The sequence below is a fragment of the Boleophthalmus pectinirostris genome, unplaced genomic scaffold (genome assembly GCF_026225935.1).
Source record: "Boleophthalmus pectinirostris isolate CB_2022bp ecotype Guang Dong unplaced genomic scaffold, ASM2622593v1 HiC_scaffold_3, whole genome shotgun sequence".
In the NCBI taxonomy this organism is placed as follows: Eukaryota; Metazoa; Chordata; class Actinopteri; order Gobiiformes; family Gobiidae; genus Boleophthalmus; species Boleophthalmus pectinirostris.
Genome location: NW_026571299.1, coordinates 41,545,799 through 41,566,283, shown reverse-complemented (window position 1 = coordinate 41,566,283; position 20,485 = coordinate 41,545,799). Strand labels below are relative to the sequence as shown.

At 37.1% G+C, this 20,485-nt stretch overlaps 1 protein-coding gene across 2 annotated transcripts; it reads right to left on the bottom strand.

Annotated features, from left to right (window-relative positions):
- Positions 1-133: 133 nt before the first annotated feature.
- Positions 134-20,242, bottom strand: mitfa (melanocyte inducing transcription factor a). Of its 2 annotated transcripts, XM_055160457.1 has the most exons (11): positions 20,175-20,221; positions 18,600-18,707; positions 17,566-17,754; positions 7,535-7,741; positions 7,363-7,458; positions 6,857-6,965; positions 5,643-5,726; positions 5,397-5,453; positions 4,913-4,988; positions 4,625-4,772; positions 134-1,659 (listed from the first exon to the last, which is right to left on the bottom strand). In XM_055160457.1, the coding sequence occupies exons 3-11, from the start codon at positions 17,578-17,580 to the stop codon at positions 1,288-1,290; spliced, it is 1,164 nt and encodes a 387-aa protein (XP_055016432.1). In that variant the 5' UTR covers positions 17,581-17,754; positions 18,600-18,707; positions 20,175-20,221; the 3' UTR covers positions 134-1,287. The 2 variants fall into 2 exon arrangements, with proteins under 2 accessions (XP_055016432.1, XP_055016431.1); XM_055160456.1 differs by lacking the exon at positions 18,600-18,707 and having other exon boundaries at positions 20,175-20,242.
- Between the last annotated feature and the right edge of the window lie 243 nt (positions 20,243-20,485).

Below are 20,485 nucleotides of genomic sequence, written 5' to 3'. Positions count from 1 at the left end.
TTATTTTTATTCGTATTTGTATATGTTAGTGTTTTGCATGAAGAAGTAAAATAAATCAGAACAGGCATTTATACCGATTCACAATATTTTATTGTAAATGTTTATTTAGATTGAATGGCTGAGTATCCCAGTATCTACAGTATTGAAAGCTATGTCAGTGATAAATCAGTACTAAAAATAATGGTGGTATTTATACAGTATATGCAACAAATAATGCTTCTGCATCAATAAATGTTTATCAGACACAAGGACTGATTATTATATTGAATTTTATATTTCATACATTACAGACGTGGATTCACTTTTTAAACATTTTACAAAAAGATTCAAAACACAAAATATTATACGCATATTTATATGATTAACATTATACACCAGACAATGCATAGAAGTACTAAGAACTTCAACACCACTCTACTATGAAACATGTGTCTGTAATGAAAAAGTGGACACAAATGCATTCAAGTATACAAAGATATAAATAACAAAATGGTACAAAAATGAGTAGAATATATACCAGAATAAATAAATGTGTAGTAGATATGCTCTAAACAATAGTGGTTCTCAAAAACATCCCACCATCCCAAACAGTTTTGTGTGTGTTATGATGTGAGTTTCATTTGACCCAAGTCACCTTATTCTTCATAAACACATCCTCAAATTCATGTTGTGTTTAAAGTAGGCAACTTGATAAACCCAGCCATTACATGAAGTCATATTTTGAGAAAACTATCCACATATCATATCACAATATTCAAATCATAATATTTGAGCTCACTGATACTTCACAGCTGATGCCATCAACATTCAAAGGGGGGGTGATGCTCACTGTAGCACTGCTCTGTCAGAGGATTGTTAGCCTTAAATTTGAGCTTTATTTTAACACAGTCTGACCATAAAGAACTGATTTGGCTAGAACTAGAACAGCTGATCTGATGTGTACTGTTAAACAAGTCCCTCTCAAATAACATCACAGCCTTACGCTAGTAAGCAACAGCCAACTAACATTTTTAGTTTGTCACTCTCACCGTTTTGGCTGAAAAACAAACACAACAGGACCATAAATGCTCATATTTATCACAGGCTCATGAAAATGTACTGTTAAATCAATCTTGTAATTTTTTGCTAATGTGTGCATTGTGTCACCATGGTAACTGTTGAATATTTCACCAATAGAAACACATGTAGAACACCCCCAACGTGAAGTCACTGCAAAGTATCGACTTCATTCTCCAGCAAATGGTGTGCGTGTATGCTGCAGTCACTCTGTCACTGAGTCTGTGGTGGCTAACAGCTGTGGTCATGTTCTTCTGCAGTGGAGCCGTGCTGGTTGTGCTTGGGGGACATGGGGGACATGAGGGGGGTGCGGGGTGACGCCGGTGCCAGGCCGTGCTCCTTTCGTTTACAGCTGCGCGGGCTCCTGTACTCGCTGCTCTCTCCTGCGTCTGAGGGGGCGTGGTCAAAGGAAATGGTGCCGTTGTTGAGGTCCAGCGTGGTGGGTGGGGACATGTCCGGGCTGGAGGAGTGGTGGTACAGGTCAGAGGGGCAGTCTCCCAGCATCGGCTCCTGTTTGATGGCCCGGGCCACCAGCTCAGAGGTGCACACAGAGGGAGTGGGGACGAGAGTGAGGCCGTGGGCGCGTGCTTGGATCTCCAGCTCCTGTGGGTAGATGGAGAGGTGAAAGGTCATTTTGTCATTCACAGGTATAATGTAGCCTACACAAATGAAACTATACATCTTTGTTATACATGTAATTTTCTACATCATATTAGAGCTAAGGAATCACAAGGTTGGGAAATATATCTGTTTTAATTTTCTTCCTCTAAACAAGGAAACAAAACACAAAAAAATGCTATAAGATTCCAAAAAATACTCTTAACGATATATCAATACAGCAGCCCATGATAACAAATTTTGTATCACAGTATATTGGAGCCCGGTCAAGCAGAAGTAAACAGCAAGGCCAAAAATTCAAGTGAATGCATCTGATATAAAAATGTATTGAACAGATACATATGTACTCTAGTTTATGAAACTGTTGACCTTTTTTCTGTACCATTTTTGGTTCTAAAGTTCCATATGTTTTAAACAGACCATGTATGAAACATGGAACAAAAATTATTTCCCAAATTTCAAAGACCTGCAAATCATGTCAATAAATGGATGTATTTCATCATATCTTGTGTTATTCCATCTTTGAACTGTTGATGAAGGTACATAATTTAAAAAAAATAATAATAATTATTTAAAATGATAAAAATGTGCTTGGAAGGACTGACATATTTTATAGAAATAGTTTCCTTTCATTTTGAAGTAATATTAAAGTATTTGGAAGAAAAAAGCGACAAATGATGCAAAATCCTGCACCTTCTACTTGTTTGCACAATTTTCCCTCTGTTACTTTTCCCTCCGTTACTTTTCCCTCTGTTACCATGACCTTTCTTAATAAAAAATCTCATGAGTCAAAAAGTAAGAGGTTTTTCAACCTAATCTTGTACCATATGGTAGAAAACTATATGAAGCAAATATTCAAACCAGTTTGTTAAGGATATGGAAGTGAGAACCAAGAGTTATCACTGTTTGTATTTATTGGTCAAAAAGTGCTTCATATTTCATTCCCTCCGTTACCGACATGCGTTTTTAAATTTTTTGTCAACAACTTGAAAGAATATCACAGGTTTAACTTGACCCTGTTGGAGTGTAACTCTTTCCTACATTCTGATACTTTACTTATTTCAATAGTCCCTCTAGTTTCTGAATAAGAGACATTTGAATGTCAAAAATCTGCTCCTGTTTCCCTCCGTTAACACTTGACCGGAGCCATTGGTATTTCAATATTTTTGCACACCCTTACAGCAGATGTGTTACATGTCAATTTGGTCCTTATACTGTAGGTTAGGTCAGTGTTTCTCAAATTGTGGTATGTGGTCTATTTCTGGTTGTTCTGCATTTCTTGTGTTTGTTTAATTCAGAGTAAATTTTATCCTTATTTTGATTCTCCTTCTGGTTAGTTAGTCCTATTTTACACCTAATTATGATTCTGTTTTATGCCAACTTTAGATCTGGAGGCACTCTGATAAACAAATATTTTCCTAGATGGTTCTCGGGGCAAAACGTTTCAGAAGCACTGGGTTAGGTTATATGGTGATCATTTAAACTTTCTTTTTACATTATTTTTATAATAAACATATTTAAATGCTTGTAATAGTTTCAATTTCTTGTTATATGAATGTGATACATGTTTTTTGAATCTTTCATAAATTATTACGGACGTAACAATAACCAAAATATTGTGATATCGTATCGTCAAAAGTCTCAGTAATATTGTGGGCCATCACAGTATATTGAATCACAAGTTCTTTTGCTTAAATTCATTGTTATGGTGCAGTACTAACTAAAAAAACAGAGGGAACTACATCTACCATGATCCTTTGCTCCATTTTGGTGCAAACTACATGAAGAAATAGCAGTTCTAAGCACTTTTAAATCTTAGTTTTTTAAATTAAGTCTTAAGGCATTTTAAGAGGAAAAAGTTGCATATTCACAATTTTGTTAGTCTCCACAAAATACTGCAGTAAATGGGCCCGGTCAAGCAGAAGTAAACAGCAAGACCAAAAATTCAAGTTGATTTTTCAAAAAAAACATATTTTATAGAAATAGTTTCCTTTCATTTTGAAGTAATATTAAAGTATTTGGAAGAAAAAAGTTGACAAATGATGTAAAATCCTGCACCTTCTACTTGTTTGCACAATTTTCCCTCCGTTACTTTTCCCTCCGTTACCATGACCTTTCTTGATAAAAAATCTCATGAGTCAAAAAGTAAGAGGTTTTTCAACCTAATCTTGTACCATATGGTAGAAAACTATATGAAGCAAATATTCAAACCAGTTTGTTAAGGATATGGAAGTGAGAACCAAGAGTTATCACTGTTTGTATTTATTGCCCAAAAAGTGCTGCATATTTCATTCCCTCCGTTACTGACATGAGTTTTTTAAAAAATTTTTTGTCAACAACTTGAAAGAATATCACAGGTTTAACTTGACCCTGTTGGAGTGTAACTCTTTCCTACATTCTGATACTTTACTTATTTCAATAGTCCCTCTAGTTTCTGAATAAGAGACATTTGAATGTCAAAAATCTGCCCCTGTTTCCCTCCGTTACCACTTGACCGGAGCCAAATACCATACTGTGAGATGTATATCGTGAAATTATCGTACAGTGAGATTTGGATATTGTTACATCCCTATAAATTATATTTGCAAATGAAATCAATAAGCATGAAAAAAAAAAAAGAATAAATAGATCCCAAAGAGAGTGGACAACATCGCTAAATAGCTTTTAAGAATAACTGTGAATAAATGACAATAAAGAAAATTCACCATTTCTTAAATTTCAAGTTTCAGATGACATCAACTAGTCTAGTTTTATTAAATAAAGATGGGGGACAATAAAGATGTTCAAGATTTCTGTTATAATATATCAAGTTCTTGGTTCTTGTCACTAATAGAAATGATCAGCTTCAACATTTGTAAATGTATCTGTTAGACATTTTGAGAATACAGTATTATCATTAGGGAAAACCGGATCTTGTCCCCCATTAGGGAGTATGGCATTATCACATTACCTGTATTCTGAGCAGGAGGTGGCGGTTAGTGTGCTCCATCTTCCTCTGCCGACACTCCAGCTCCTTGGCCCTCTGCTGATCTCGCTGTAGTTTTCGGATGTAGTCTACGGATGCTTTAAGAATGGTGCCCTTATTCCAGCGCATGTCCCTAACATACACACAGCACAGGGTAAGTCAGCTGAAAGTCACATGATTTCTGCTTGTACTAATTAGTCTTCAGCTAATGAGTTTGAGTTGATAATTAGCAAAGGAGATGTATAGTGAATCTTTTTGACAGGCCACACTCACGGATCATTGGACTTCGGTATCAACGTGCCCAATTCTTTGATGCGATCATTAATGTTAAATCTTCGTCTTCTTTCGACTGCAAGACATCAACACAAAATGATATAATTTCCCATACAAATAGAAACAAGGGCTGAACATTTCCAGGAAAAAATATTGTGTAAAATAAAATGATTTGTCCTGACAAGCATTGTGACTGTGATCAGGTTTGGAATTCGTTTAAAGTTCACATTTTAAACACTTCCGGAAGAAATGCCAAACTAATACAAGACTCACATCTCAGAACGTGTTCGTACGGATCCACATTACAGGGATAAATGCGTTCATGTGGAATAGTTGTGACTGCAGAAATGTTGTTTGAGAAGGAAATGTTGTACTTTAAACTTTGCAGTCTTTGCGATCTGTTCATTGTGTCTATTTAAATTGTAATTTTGATTTGACTGTGATTAATCTTACAGGCATAGATTAAAGTTACACATACACTTACTTAAATTGTGGTTGTCTTTCTTCTGTCTTTCTTTAGCCAGAGCGCGGACTTCAGCTTCTAGAAAAAAAAAAAAAAAGATCAAAATGTGATACATAACACAACATATAGTATTTTCTACATTTGAAAAGATTTATGTTCCTACGACAATAACTTAGTATGTGCTGTATTTGATTGATATTGTGTGCACTTTGCTCTCACATTAAACACTGTACATTGTGAATCATATTGAGTTTGATTGTTGCTTACCTACTGGAAAACCCTCTGGCCTTTGATAGTTTTCATAGTGGCCACAGGATCCAGTCTTGTCCAGAACTTGCTTCATGCCAGGAGCTAGAGTAAATTGCACACAATACCAGCATTGGCCTACATCACACAACATAGTCTCCTCTGGTCAGGTATAAATAAAGCAAGAGGAGCCATCGAGACAGTGGCTGTGGCAATTATGGAGGCCAGCTTGTGACTGTAAGACGAGCAATATTCAAAGAGAAAATATTGTAAAAACACGGCTTTAAATGTCATTGATTAAAGGCCTTTCATTCACATAGTTAGAATTGTAGCTTTGAAGACCCAGTAATGTAGGGAATTTTAGTTGTGTCACTGGCCTGCAATAAACGCAGCATTACAGTATGTTTGCATCTCAGTACACTGTGCAGGCACAACCTTTATTATTATTACGTTTAACTAAGACACATATATAAGATTTAGGTAACACTTTATAATAACTACACATTATTTAGCCTTAATAAAGCATGAACAAAGACTTAATTAATAATGAGCAAATACTTAATTAACAATGATTCATGCTTAGTAAATGCTTAATAAATGATAATTAGTCTTCACTTTAGAAAAGCTCTCAAAAAGACGTAACTAACAGATAACAGCTGCCTGAATGATCATTGTATTGCATTATTAGTAAATCATTCTCTCATAGTTTACTAATGATTAATAAATGCTCAAATAGTTAGTCCATGAGTAATTAAGTATGAAATAATTATGAGTAACTATTTACAGCACAGGCAAATGAAGTGCAAGTGCTAATTCAGGTAGTAATTAAGTAGTTACTAAGCATGAATCATTATTAATTAAGCCTTTGTTCATGCTTTATTAAGGCTAAATAAGGTGTAGTTATTATAAAGTGTTACCGAGATTTATTTTAAACATTTAAACATGTATTAGTACATTTATCACTGTTTTAAATTGTGTTCATATTAGTATGTGGGACCTGGATATAAAGCAGAAGTCAAATCAAAAGAAAAAAGCAAAACAAAAACATCCAGAACATGGCTGCTGGAAGTGGATGTTTGTTAATATAGGTTACCATGGCAATGATCACTCTAGTTTTATTATACCTGCTTGCCCATTGTAACTACATTGAGCTAAACCCCATTTACAATTTAAAACAGTAAAAACAACACAATAGTTGGACATACACATTTGGAGCTGTAAAATCAGAGGCTTACCTGTGTATTCCCTTTTGAGGTTGGGTGGGCAGGAGTTACTGATACCAAGGCCTGTCAGAGGGAGTCCTTGGTTTCCATACACATCAAGGATATTATTTGAAACCTGAAGCTATAAAGTACAATAAATACATAACAACAATTACAAAAAAAAATGTAACTTTATTGTTCTAGTGTGAAGTGCTGGATGCTGTAGTATCTTAGGGGCCCTCACCAGATGTAAGGGCCAAAGATAGTTAAGGCCATGAGATTATAATCCTGTTTTGAATGAGTAATGTGTGTCTTGTAAAAAATGTCTTTAATGCTGTAAAACTCTTCATGTTGTGTTTTTAGGGACCTTCTGTCCAGGGACTACAGAAGAAAAATTGCCTCTGAATAATTATTGTACATTTACAGAAATATAGATTTTTGTTTATAATTTACATTGTCCCTGTTTTTATAAACCAAATAAATAACTAAATCATTAAACTGTGTCAAATGATGTAATGTTGTAAATATTTTCATCTTACCCCATTGTTCATCTGTATTCCAGCATCCATGAGTCCTAGAACTTCCTCACTGTAACTCGACTCAAGACTGATAATATCGTCAATGACATCGTCCATCTAAGATAAAAATACATGTTTCAGTAAAACAACAAATTAATGATATAATTTATAAAAACAATCAAGTTTGTAGTACCTCTTTTTCACAGTTGGAGCCCAGTGTGAGCAGGGCCATGGGGCTGTTGGGGGCGCTGCTGCCTGGACCGGGGGGCATGCCGTGTTCTGGGGGCTGGCTGGGACACTGGCTGCCTGTCTTACCCCCCAGTGTAGTGGACAAGTACTGCCGTACCTGCTGCCTCTGAGCCTGCTGGAGGTGGTATTTACTGGGGTTCTCTAGGTGGGTCTGCACAAAACAAATATCACCACTCAAATTACAGACGGTCACTGCAGCTAACAGTCAAACCCTAAACTGCAAAAGTGCCATTGGGAGACTAGGTTATTGGCTAAAGAGAGAAGATGTGGCCCACCAAATTTCTCTGGAAAGAACCATAGCCATATCAAGTTGAAAAAAAAAAAAGAAAACTAATCATTTACCACTGGACTTTCAGATTCTACTAAATTAAAAACTAGAGGGTGAAATAAAGTGAGGCAATTATTCAAACATTTGTCTTAAATACTTGCAAAATAAATGTGTGCTTACTGCTTAGTTGTTTTTTTTTTTTTTTTTTGTTTGTTTGTTTGTTTCAAATCCATTGTAGTAAAGTTAACTTTTGTTTTTCTATTATTAAATATATTTCATGCTCACCTGATAATGGCTGTATTCAAGCATCTCCAACATGATCTCTCTGACTGTTCACACACAGTTATAATCCCTTTGTATGGTTGGCCTACAGCTCCCAAGTATGTGCAAATCCAGTCTAAGTAACCAATCCAACCTCATTTATCCTAGACTCCAAGCTCATTAGTTATGCAAGTTAAGGACAGGGGAGGTCTCATCCTCCCAGTGCACTGTTTTTCCAGCTAAATCTATGAATTTATGTCTTTATAGCCCATTTGACGTCACCACCTCCAGAGTACAAAGCAGCCTTTTCTCTTCTCTGGCCAGTAGTTTGCGAACCCCAGCTTCCTCCAGGCCAATAACGTTTAATCTTTAGTTCTGCTCATCTAGTATAAAACATTATTTGTTCTGAGTGACCGGAAAACAATCAATGCTACTGTTTGGCTACAACTATCTGCATGAAAACCAAAATGCATTGTGTGTCTAGAAGCCCCACCCTTTTGGGGATTTCTGAGGTTAATTTAATTTGAGTTTCCATTGTTGTAGGTCACAAATACACAAAAAGGTGAATCAAGTATTTTAGCATTTAAAATGTATGGATGGACAGCTTCCTGGGATAGTGAGAGGTAAAAGGATTTATGTCATATAATCAGTACAGATGTTTCCAGAAAACTTTTTTTTTTTCTTATAATGAAACAAGAAATTAATATTGATGCATTTTAATTATACATTTGCAATCAGCCTTAATATAAAGCATGTACAGAAGTACTTCACCACTAGAGCGCAATTTATGATTTGTTTAGAAAAGTGTTGCCACAAAAACTAATACTTTGGAGGGATGTTCACCAAAATGTTTATTTATTTATTTTTACACACACCTTGCATAAAAATATGCAAGTCAGAAAAAACAACCCTGCGGTATATCACTTTTAAGAACCTAGAACGCATACTTCAAACTAATGTTTATGTTAGTTATTATAGTTACTAAACCAAATTGTGTAAATGAAATGTTCACACCAGACCTAATCTTTTGGTCTGTTGCATTTTTTAAAAATATATATATATATTTTAATTGTTATTTGTTAATGTCTGTTGATGCCTTCCTTCATACCACAATTTGTATGAATGTGCAGCTTTCTTCAATGACAAACATCCAGCCTGGAGCAAAAGAATCTGTTTCTTTTTTCACATGTGAAAACCACAGATGGAACATAAAGGCACAGTACATCACCTCTGCCCTCTTCTCTGCCTCAGCAGAAGGTGAAGTCTACTAGTAATCTCTGGACACTATCACACTGTATGGTCTGTGCACATCCCAGTGACAATAACAAAGAACTTGGATGGTGGATGGTGTGACATCCGGTCAGAAAACAAGCAACTGTGATGATCACAGAAGTATGGAATCTGGTTTAAAATATACTGTCTATAAAATTCTTCATATAGCCAGCCAGTAATATCGAAATAGCAGCATGTACATTTGAATATTAAAAATGACAATATTGTTTGTGCTGAACAGCTGAAGGAGGTTCTGAAGCCAAGCAGCACTAGAAGCAGGCCTGTTGCTTTGGCATGTTTGGTTTGTTAGACTGATCTGCTGCCTCTTCACCAAGACTCCGTTGAAAAGGAGAAAAAAGAAATCGAGCATCTCTAAACATACAAAGGCTAATGTGAGGTTTGGTCTTTTTGTAAATGCATTGTGGTAATTGACTAATTAGCAAGACACTTTGTCTTCTTTAATGAAAAAGAATGATTTCACTAAATCTTGACAAAAACATGATTTAGTGAAATCATGTTTTACTAAACATTATATTTTTTGTTCATTGCGACAAAGCACTCAGATATCACAGAAAATATATCAATAAAAAACAATGTTGATTTGATTTTTATTTGCCCTGAGGGACAAGGTGGGTGAAGTGTCTTGCCAAAGAACACAAGACCCGTTTGCACTGGTCGGAGTAGAAATCAATTGTCTGACCTTTGGGTTGGTGGACAAGTGCTCAAATCAGTGATACTGTTGTGCATTTGTCCGGACTTGTCCTCAAAGGAGCTCTGAGGCTTTGTGGGGCATCTCATTCAACAGGCAAACAAGGGCGAGTTTTTACTCAAGTTAAAAATGTCATAAAGATAAGAAAAATTCAAAACATTCATTATGATTCAGTTATACAAAGCATGGATAATTACACCCATCAGTCTAAATATAACAGGACACAACTGATGTTTTGGTTCTTGGATGGTTGTAAGCAAACAAATTTCTGAATCTGTGACAGATCCAAAAGCCCATTCTGTCTCTAACAGAAGCTTACTTTACTGTTGCATATTCGGTGACAGACAAAAGCCCACTTTCACCAAAATGATACATGAATGTCACACTGCATTTAGCTTCACTAAATGTTTGATCACTTTTTGTGCACTCATGGCCCCGGGTTCAATTAAGTAGGGTTGTCCCGATCCGGTCACGTGATCGGAAATCGGCGCTGATCACGTGACTGCGGGCTCGATCCGGACTCGGCCGTTATGGTCTGATCAGGTATCAGATAAATAATATATGTATATAACACACAGGACACACAGCACACAACAGTTGATGTTTGTTTTACTGAGACGCGGGATTTACTCAGGAACGTCCAGTCAGCGCGACTGTCTGTCCCAGCACCTGTACTAGAGGCGCACTGTCGGTGGGACTTTTGGGCCGTGCTGTACTCGGGCGCTGTTACCTGCGGTTCTGTGGCCCGTGTTCACACCTGCACGGCCGATGGCGTCGTCGCACGGTGCTGTTAGTTTGCATGTTGCGCAACGGAGCTGGCACTTTTGGCAGGGAGGGTGGGGAAAGCGGCATGAAGTGTCTGTTGAGCGGTGGGACCGATGTTGCAGTGCGCACTCCGGGGTGGGTTTGTGGATGTGGTGGTGGTGCGGGGCAGTGGGGGCGGCTGTTGGAGAGAGGCTGTGGGGCTTCTGTCATCTCATTTTTATTTGATAAGATTTAGTATTATTTGGATTTCATAGACGAGCCTAAATGTTTCAAACATAATGCACATTCTTCCATATAATATCAAATATACAAAGTGTAGATTGTGCAGAGTCTCAGGTCTGATCTGATTCTGGTCTGGTTCCTGTTTTGTCCAGTTCATTAAGTTTACTAAGTTACACATTCCAAGACCAGACTGTGAAAAGTCAAGATTTTCAACAATGATGGTGCATGTTTAGAAAAATTAATTTAAAAAAATTAAAGTTATGGACATTTGATTTTTCACAAGTTCAGCCCAAATGCTACACATGAAATCAACACAATCTGATCCCTCAAACATCCTGGATCTTATTCTTTGCTCTTAGTTCATTTAATAATTTTATTGAAGTATCGGATCAGAACTCACTATCGGCAGATACTCCAAATCAAATGACTTGGGGACAACAAACTCACAGACTCGGGGGCAAAAAATATGATTGGGACATCCCTAGAATTAAGCCCTCTTAGTTCTGATCACACACTTTTGTTCAAATGCACATGCAATAGACCTTACTTTCTGTCTATGCATAATAAAGTATGAACTGAAATACAAACAAATCATCTTTGGGGTCCATTGCAGTTCCTGTTGTGCTGTTTGTTTATGGCAGACCTTAACGGAGACCTTGCATGTATGCGTGTGTGTGCGTGTGGGTGTGTGTGTGTGTGTGTATGTGTGTGTAGAGTCGGCCTCAGAGAGGATGAGTGGAATGTGTCTGAGAGGTGAGCGCAGATGAGCAGAGCCTCTGGCTGGACACAGTCAGAGATAACTGAGAAAGCTCTCTTTGTGTGCCTGTACCAGAGCGCCTCTTTGTCCTGCTCAGCAGCATGGCCTTTTCCTTCAGCCAGACCTTTGGCTTTGGAACATGTATTGACAAAGAGTGTATTTGGTTTTTCCCTAAAGCAAATACAGCTTTATTCATAGTGTCTTTGTGAGATAGAGGTTTATTACCTTCCTCTTAAGGGGAGCACATGGGCCAGAGTAGACGTGTGCCTTGAGGACCAATAACATTTCGACAGATCGTTGACACCCCTTGACCCTTGCAAAGACACAGAACTATTCATGTCACTTAACCAGGCAGCTCTGGACTGTTTATCATCACCATGGTAACAGACCACATTGGGAACACTGAGTCCAAGCAGGATGTTAAACATTTATGATGCCCTATGACCATAACAGAGAGGTGGTTCTGGGAGGTGTTGTGTGATGGATCATAGGTTCATACACCTAAGTTTTGTAGAAAAGAGGCAAACAAATTCATCACTTGACCACACATTTGATTGCGAAGAAAAATGTCAATAGAACGTCTTTATTCAGGTATTGTTCTTCATTTCATTGATGGCAGAATATGTTTTGCAGAATGGCTGAAGAGGAGGGACTCCAGGGTTAGGGTTAGGGTGGAATGATTTGTCAGGTGTATCAGCTGAGTCAGAGAAAATCCAGTGAACAGCTAAAAGGACAGTCACGACAGTCAGAAGGCCACACTGGTATGCTAAAACATGGCAAGGTAAAATTAATTTGGCTGGAGCCCTGCATGCCCCACCAGTGTGGCTGGGGAAGAGCACAATGCTTTACTGACCGGATCACTGAGGAGTCAACTGGACTGAAAGGGATTTCTTTGAGCATGACAGGGGACAAATAATGCTATAGCATGCTGGAAGAAGTGTTTCTTTGAGTGTGGACTGCCTCTCTCTCTTCTCTCTCATCTCTGACCCTGCCTCGAGCCGGTCTTCATAAAGACATCATTAACTGTGCACATACACTATAATGGAAGCATGTCTCTGTAAACTCAGCAGCAGACTTCCGGTGTGGTCTGGACTGCAGACTGCCAGTGTTTTGTCTCTTCATCATGTGACTCACTCCACTATTTTAGGAGAGGTTGGTGGCTATAGGTGATAAGTATCAAAGAGGCAGCCAACTCCAGGTCACATGTTCTTACAACTACTATAGCAGATTGTGTAGGAACATGAGTCTTTAGCTATAGTGAAAACAGTAACAGCAGTCGTAATGGGAACTGGCTTATGCCATGAATGGTGAATTATTAAACAAGCAACAGTTCTGTGGGGATTGTTCCCTCAATATCAGACACGCTAAACCTTAAGTTAGCTTGCAGCTTGTTAGAGGGTATGTCCTAACATGCTCTTCCTACTTGAAAATATATATTCTAACCATCTGTCCATCTGTGCTTGGTGTTTTGCTTTATACACACATATATACTCAAAAAGGCTGTGTCGCTTTCAAACAAGAAAGGAGGAGTTAGTAAAGTTTAAACTAAACTAAAGTTAGTCACGTTAGCTATGGTTTTAACTAAACACAACTTTCGGAGTTTTATTGCCACAGGAATTCGATCGAGGTCAAGCCTGCTAACAAGCATCACTTTTCTATAAGAATACAACTGAATAGCTGTAGGATTTTCAAGAAATCTTACTGCTGCTATGAGAGCAGGGAGGTTTTGAGAATTCTCACTGTACCCAAAGTCTGGTGGAAAGCAGCTCGAGTACTGCCACAAATGTCCTGGGTAGATTATTGTCAGCAAGGTTGGAATAAAAAGTTGGAATAAAACATGCCATACTGTTCTACCATTTTCAGCACAGTCATGGTGAATGGACAACACAAATAACTCATCACTTAAAATGTCCTTCCCAAACATGAATTGTTTCTGTTCCACAAGCCTTTAAATGGGAGTTTAGCATTTTGTCTAAAAGAAAATGATGCCCAAATGAGATGCCAATACAAACTGAACACATTATAATATGGCTTCAAGGGGCATCATGGGAGGATGTGTTAATATGGTTTGTGAAAGTGGCCTGAAAGATAACCCAAAATGCATGCCTACAAAAACAAGCAGGAGTCATGTTGGGTGACGGAAAGAACACTCACTCTTTTGTTTTTCAGGGGACATGGGAAATTTTAAGGATATCTAACATCATATTTACTTTGAGGATAAATACTTGGACAAAAACACTAAAACAAGAGCTTGTCATAGCTGATCCATTTGGAGATGACTGCAGTGGTAAAGTAACATTGTGTTCTTCAATAACTTGAGAAGAGCAAGCTTTAAAGTCTCAACACCTTTTATTTCAGATTTATTTTCATCCCATAAATTGCTTGACGTACTAGTATGTTATCAAATCCAGACTTACTATTTTAAACATGCTCTTGGAGTATACCTTTGCTTTGGCATTTTTTTGACTCAAAACGTATAATAATGGTTCAGGAACAGACATTATTTCACTGCCTTAGCGCTCCCCATACTCTGATCTTGTACAGCTCGCTATCCACTGGCATCAGAGGGAATTGCCATAGGGGAAAGCAATTAAACTAGAGAATGAATAACACAGACATACTGACATAAGCATGCAGTAATAAATTAAAAAATAAGTCTAGAACTTCTAATTTGACTCCAAAATGGCTAATTATACATGCAATTAATGTAAGTAAAAATAAATATACTAATTTGCGATGTAGATTGCATAAAAGGGGTGTCATTAAATTGATTTTGACTAAATATTGATATCCACTCCAAATCTGGTTGCCTACTAGTCTCTACGTATGACCTCACAATCTTGGAATATTTCAGACTTTTTTCAGGGGCTTTATGAATCTAGCATGTATGACTATAACTCCAATGTTTTTAATCTGGGAACAATATTCTGAAATGGTTTATAAAGGTTGATTTTGTTCTTTATTGCAAAATATTATGTACTGTATGTAAGTATTTACCCCATCTTGCTTTATGCCATTAGTTATGATTCTTTCTTTTGAATTTCATCTAGACAGACCACTTCAAGAGGAGGAGATGAGGACAAAGCTGCGTCTTCTTCTCTGCTTAGCCTACAGGGCAAGAATGGAACATCCTTTTTCCAAGAATGAGACACATTGTGTGGTCTGTGTGGGACAGGACATGCACTTGTTTAAATTGACTGACAATAGTGCCTAATTTAGGAGATACATAAACATACTGAGGCTAGTTGTCTACTTAATGCAACCAAACTCGCTGCACGCTAACAAATGTGAACAGTATACCACACAATGTTCCCGACATCAACACCATGGTCAAAGGTTAAAAAAGACTTTTCTTGGTTATTTAGTCTATTTATGTACATTGTGAGTTTACAATTTGTTCTTTCTCAGGTACTTTTACTTCTTATTTACGTCCTAACTGTGGAACTGATTGCCCCCACCTGTTTGTCGTTGCAGTTCACAGTAGCAAACAGCTTATTTACAGCTTTTATGTACAGTTTTTTTTTTATTGTTGAAATACATTTTTGCCTTATTGTTAAGTTTGAATAATCCCAAATAAGTATTGAGCAGTAGACATTCAGGATTTCAGGCACTGAAGTCTCAAATGCAGGACAATACAGGATTTCTCATACATGTATCAATCAAAATACAACTCTGAATAAGAAAATGGTGAGAGATCACCATTGTGACATGGTTAAAAGCTTATAAAAGTTAGTTTTACATAATATGGGGAAATAATGCGAGGGAAAATCAAATAAAAGCATTGCACTGTCTCCAAGTAGAACCCAGTTCGTAGAATTATCCTTTTATACTGCTATGTATCAAACTGCACATTCTGGCTATATTCTGGATACAGTGTAAAACAAAAGCCTCTCTCTTAGTCTGCACAGGGTCTACCCTCAAAAGCAGTGCACAAAGACACAGCATTATTCCAATGAATGTGCCTGCAGTAGTAGGAATAGGTCAGTGCACGCCATGGATCTGTGCACGTGGAGCTGGTGTCTTTTAAAAGTCAGGTTTTCCTCAGGGTTATCAACTATAAAGACTGGGACGATGTCCTTATATTTACTCAATTTACTATACTGTATTTAGTCAAGCAGAAACCTTTTTGGTCTATAAATTTGATATACTAATGCTGGTACTTCCTTTCTTTCTGGGAAACTTCAGATATTACAATTATTTTCCCAAAATAGACATTTACAAAATGTCTGTGGTTAGGATAAGAAGAGGAACTCTGTTGAAGCCTGTTTTTTTCTATGAAGGTGGATTGAGAGGGCAAAGCAACTAGGCCCAGTTTCAGACAAACTTGATCCTATGGAAAGCTTAAAAAAGAGTATTATTTTTTTCTGTTAAGATATCTACTCTTGGTGTATTTGTGTATGATCCTATGACTAATTTATTACAAATCCATGTGACTTCACACACCCACGTGCCAAGCATATCTGTCAGTATCTGTCAAAATAAGTCCACTGATACCTCTGCTGACCTTTAAGAGACCGTGCATCACTCGCCAACTGTTCTGAGCTTGACTAGTAACATCACATGCATGGCTGTGATTAATAGGAGATTCAATTCATGCATTTATTCTCTCCATAAACACAATCAACCACAAGTCCAGCGAAGACTACACACATATTACTGTGACGACTCGAGATTTAAAAAGATGGTGAAGTTTCTTGTGTGGAAATAGTGGTTATAATACAGGAAAGGTTAATTTAATTAAAAGTGTATGTATGTATGTATGTATGTATGTATGTATGTATGTATGTATGTATGTAGGTATGTAGGTATTTATGTATATATGTAGCCCATATTGCATCAACATTCTTCATTTAACAGTTTTGTCTTATCATTAAAAACTAAAAAGAGCACATTTTAGTCAGGATATTAAGATATTGCAGACATATTTTTATGGCAATACTAAACATAGTTATCAGATGTTGTCAAATTTCCCTCATCATGCAGTCCTAGTAGTAGTACAAAATTCAGAGTACTTCAACCAAGTCACAACAGTTACAACAACAACAGCAGCAAAAACAACAACAACAACCATGCAATACTAAGTACCATGCTTGGGTACTACAACTGAAATGGGTACTACAATCACTAACTACATACTGCTATTTAAAAGTAAAGAGTATTACATTAACTTCTTGGATTCTTGGGTTGGGGATGTACCTGCAAGACATTTTCAGAACTGTCACTGGTGTTGGGGGTGTATCGTCTTTAAGAAGAACCCAAGAAGATAATGTAAAAAAAGAAGATAAAATGAACGTTTTTGGATAAAGGGAATTATTTTTACAAAGACATACTACTGAACTGCTGCACGTCTTTTCTGCCAAGCTGATACAGAGCCATACATATAATCATGTTGTTCACATGTTTTACCACAACAGACAAGGCAGAAAAAAAGATGAAAAATATACTTATTTTGTTTAGAGCAATATAAAGTTTCAAACCATAGATTTTTTGGGTCATGGAAAGAACCAAATGAAAAAATGTCAGTGTAGCAGAGCAAATAGGATTAAGTGTTCTGAATTCCAAATGTCTGGAATTCTGTTTAGAGATAATCTCCTATGGATTTAATACAGTTCACTACATGGAAAGTGGGAATCATTTTAAACCACATTCTAAAATACATACATTTAAAGATTTGCGTTTTATTATCCTTACTTGCTATCATTATTGTGAGTATGGACATACCTTTAAGTCTTCCATTGGGTTTCCATTGGTCCGGCCTTGAACTTGGTGCACTCCACAGACAGTAGATGTGTGCTTGGCGCTTTGATCTAGTTTCGTAGTTCGGCCCTCATAATGCTCCTGAACCTGGTGGGCTCACGCTGGACGCCTTGGGTCATGTGATGTGGGGTTGTACTTCTCAGGCTCTAAGCGCTGAAGACCCCAGCCCACCAGGGAAAACAAAAGAACAGAGAAGTTAGGCATACCAAGCTAAGTAACTGCTCCACAATGGTACATAGGGGTATTGTAGTGCCACACAATGTGATAACTGAGTGACTGGCGATCCACAAATTTCTCAATAAGATTTGTCATTGTCCGCAAAATACAACAAAATTCAACGGTATTCTACAATATTCTACAAAATTCAACAAGATTCATTAAAAAATCAACATAATTTAAAACATTAAGTGCACTGCACAAGATTTTTTATAGATTTTTGTCTTTTTAATAATTTGCAAATATGTCTATTATAGTATAGAATTAAACATCTCTGAAGCACTTAATTAATATAATTGGTTGTTCGAACAGTGCATGCCTTCAGTTCATCATAAGTGGCTTTCCTCAGAGCACTCATCAACCAACTCAAAAGTCAGAGCTTGGACCCAATTCTGTGGCTGTGTCCTTAATCAAGACACTTTACACACTTTGCTTTAAAGAATGTGACATGTGCATGAGTGATGAGTGGTGGCCACGGGGCTGATGATGCACACTGGCAGCCTCGCTTCTGTCAGTCTACCCCAGGGCAGCTGTGGCTACAGTAATATCTGACCACAACAGTATATGAAGTGAATAATGACTGCAGATATTATAAAAAGAAAATGCACTGTGGTGGTGACACAGCTAATGTCTCGCCACATTTTTAAACAAGCCTGACATATGTATGAAAAAGTCAAGAGAGAAGTTTGTAATCAAGTGGAAAGTTGTCTCAAATTGCTCCTTCTTTACAGATTAAGAATCATCAGGAAATCTTAAGCACACCTCTTTCATTCTTCGCTCACCTGCACATGGGGCAGAGAGGAGCGGGCAGTGCACGCTGTCAGGATGAGGCATTCTTCAGATCCTGATCTAAGTGCACTGAGCCGCTGTGAGCCGCTCTGCCTGTGCAGCTGTGGGATAAGCACACTAATGAGACGGCCATGTCCAATTTGAGCCCACGGCGAGCATATGCGCACACATCAGCACACACTGATGGCCTTTATGCCCTCTTAATACCATTTCTATTATTTACAGTCTCTTTTGCCATAGTGGTGAATCTAATACTTTTCCGTCCTCATTTTGTCAACAACGTCTGTGTCAAATGGGGTTGAAAACATACATTGAACATTTGTTAGGGTTTGGGAAGTGTTCACATTTGTGGCAGTAAACCAAATCACAAAAGCACCTCTTCTGTACAAATAACAAGCTGTTAGAGAATATGTTCCTTTCTGTTAACAGTAACCTTTAACCCAAAATTAAAAATCCTTAAAAGTTACAGAGTGTTAGTCATGTTTCAAAAACATCATGATAAATTTATTGATAGACCATGACCTATATACATACTTTCTATAGGCTGTTTTGACTTTCTGTTTCAAAAGATCGCAGTTTTGGTAATGGATATTATCAGGTATCACCACCAAATTAACAACAGATAATTGCAAATGTCATTTTGAGATAATGAAGTTAGACAAAATCAGCATAGCATCATCTGACCTCATTTGTCCCTGAATGAGGCATTGTGTTGTCTAAACTTTGACACAAATGTAAAAGGCTATGGTATTTTAGTCACATACAATTGTCACTGAAAACATAAGCAAAAATACAAACATTTAGTGAAACTCTACAACAACTATCATACATGAAGCAGATTTTTTGAATAAATTAAGATTTTTTGAATAAATTAAGAAAGTTTGCAAATTGCTATCTCCAGTTATTTGACCATGAAAGACATTAACGTAATGTTAAAAAATCACACATGATCAATAAAAAAAACAATAAAAGATCACACATGAATACATATGGTATTGGTATATCTGGAATTTCACTACACATATGGAGTGGAACTCCTCTGGATGGTTCTCAGTTTAGAGCATATATATCATAGATATCTTACTCTATAATACACTATATATATCTCACAAGGTGGAAGAGAGTGCTTTCAGTTTGAGCCTAAATATGCATAGTTTGTGTCTTAAACATATGTGAATGAAACAAAGCACAAATCCATGTTTTTGATGATGATATAACAGAAATTTGAAGTATCATAGGCCCTTTAAGAAGAAACCACTGAAGATTTCTTCAGTTTGTTAAATTGGGATGACCTCACTGTCTCCAACTTGATAAAAACCACAGACAATTGATTTTTTCCAGTGTGCGATTCAATGAAGACAGATAGAGAAGAGACAAGACTGCAGACGCACAGCTGAAGTGTTGCCAATTGTTAGGATGTGGAAAGGCTACAACAAATCATGTTTATCAGGCAGCTGTAAACACAATTCACGTCAACACATGAAATGTACACAACAAAGCATGTACAAATAAACTAGAAAAGCAATGCAGAAAATAACAATAGATTTCTTGTGTTAGTTTTAGCATACCTTTTATTTGTTATGTTGCCATATATGCTTGTCAAGATGCTCTCACACTTATTTGGTTTAGATTGAGGAATAAGTCTTTTTAACAGGTCTTATGTTGTCATGACTTCCTGATGTGATGCAACCATTGTCATATTTTTTCCATTCAAAATAAAGATAGGTTGTCCCTGCTGCATTGAAGGATGATTCATATCCACATCTTTAATGATCACTAGTTCACATCTTTCTGAAAGAAGTTTCAATTTGAGTTTGATGGGATCTGTTACTGATTTGTGTTCAATATTTTCCTGCCAGTGATGAAGAGTGAGCTGTCT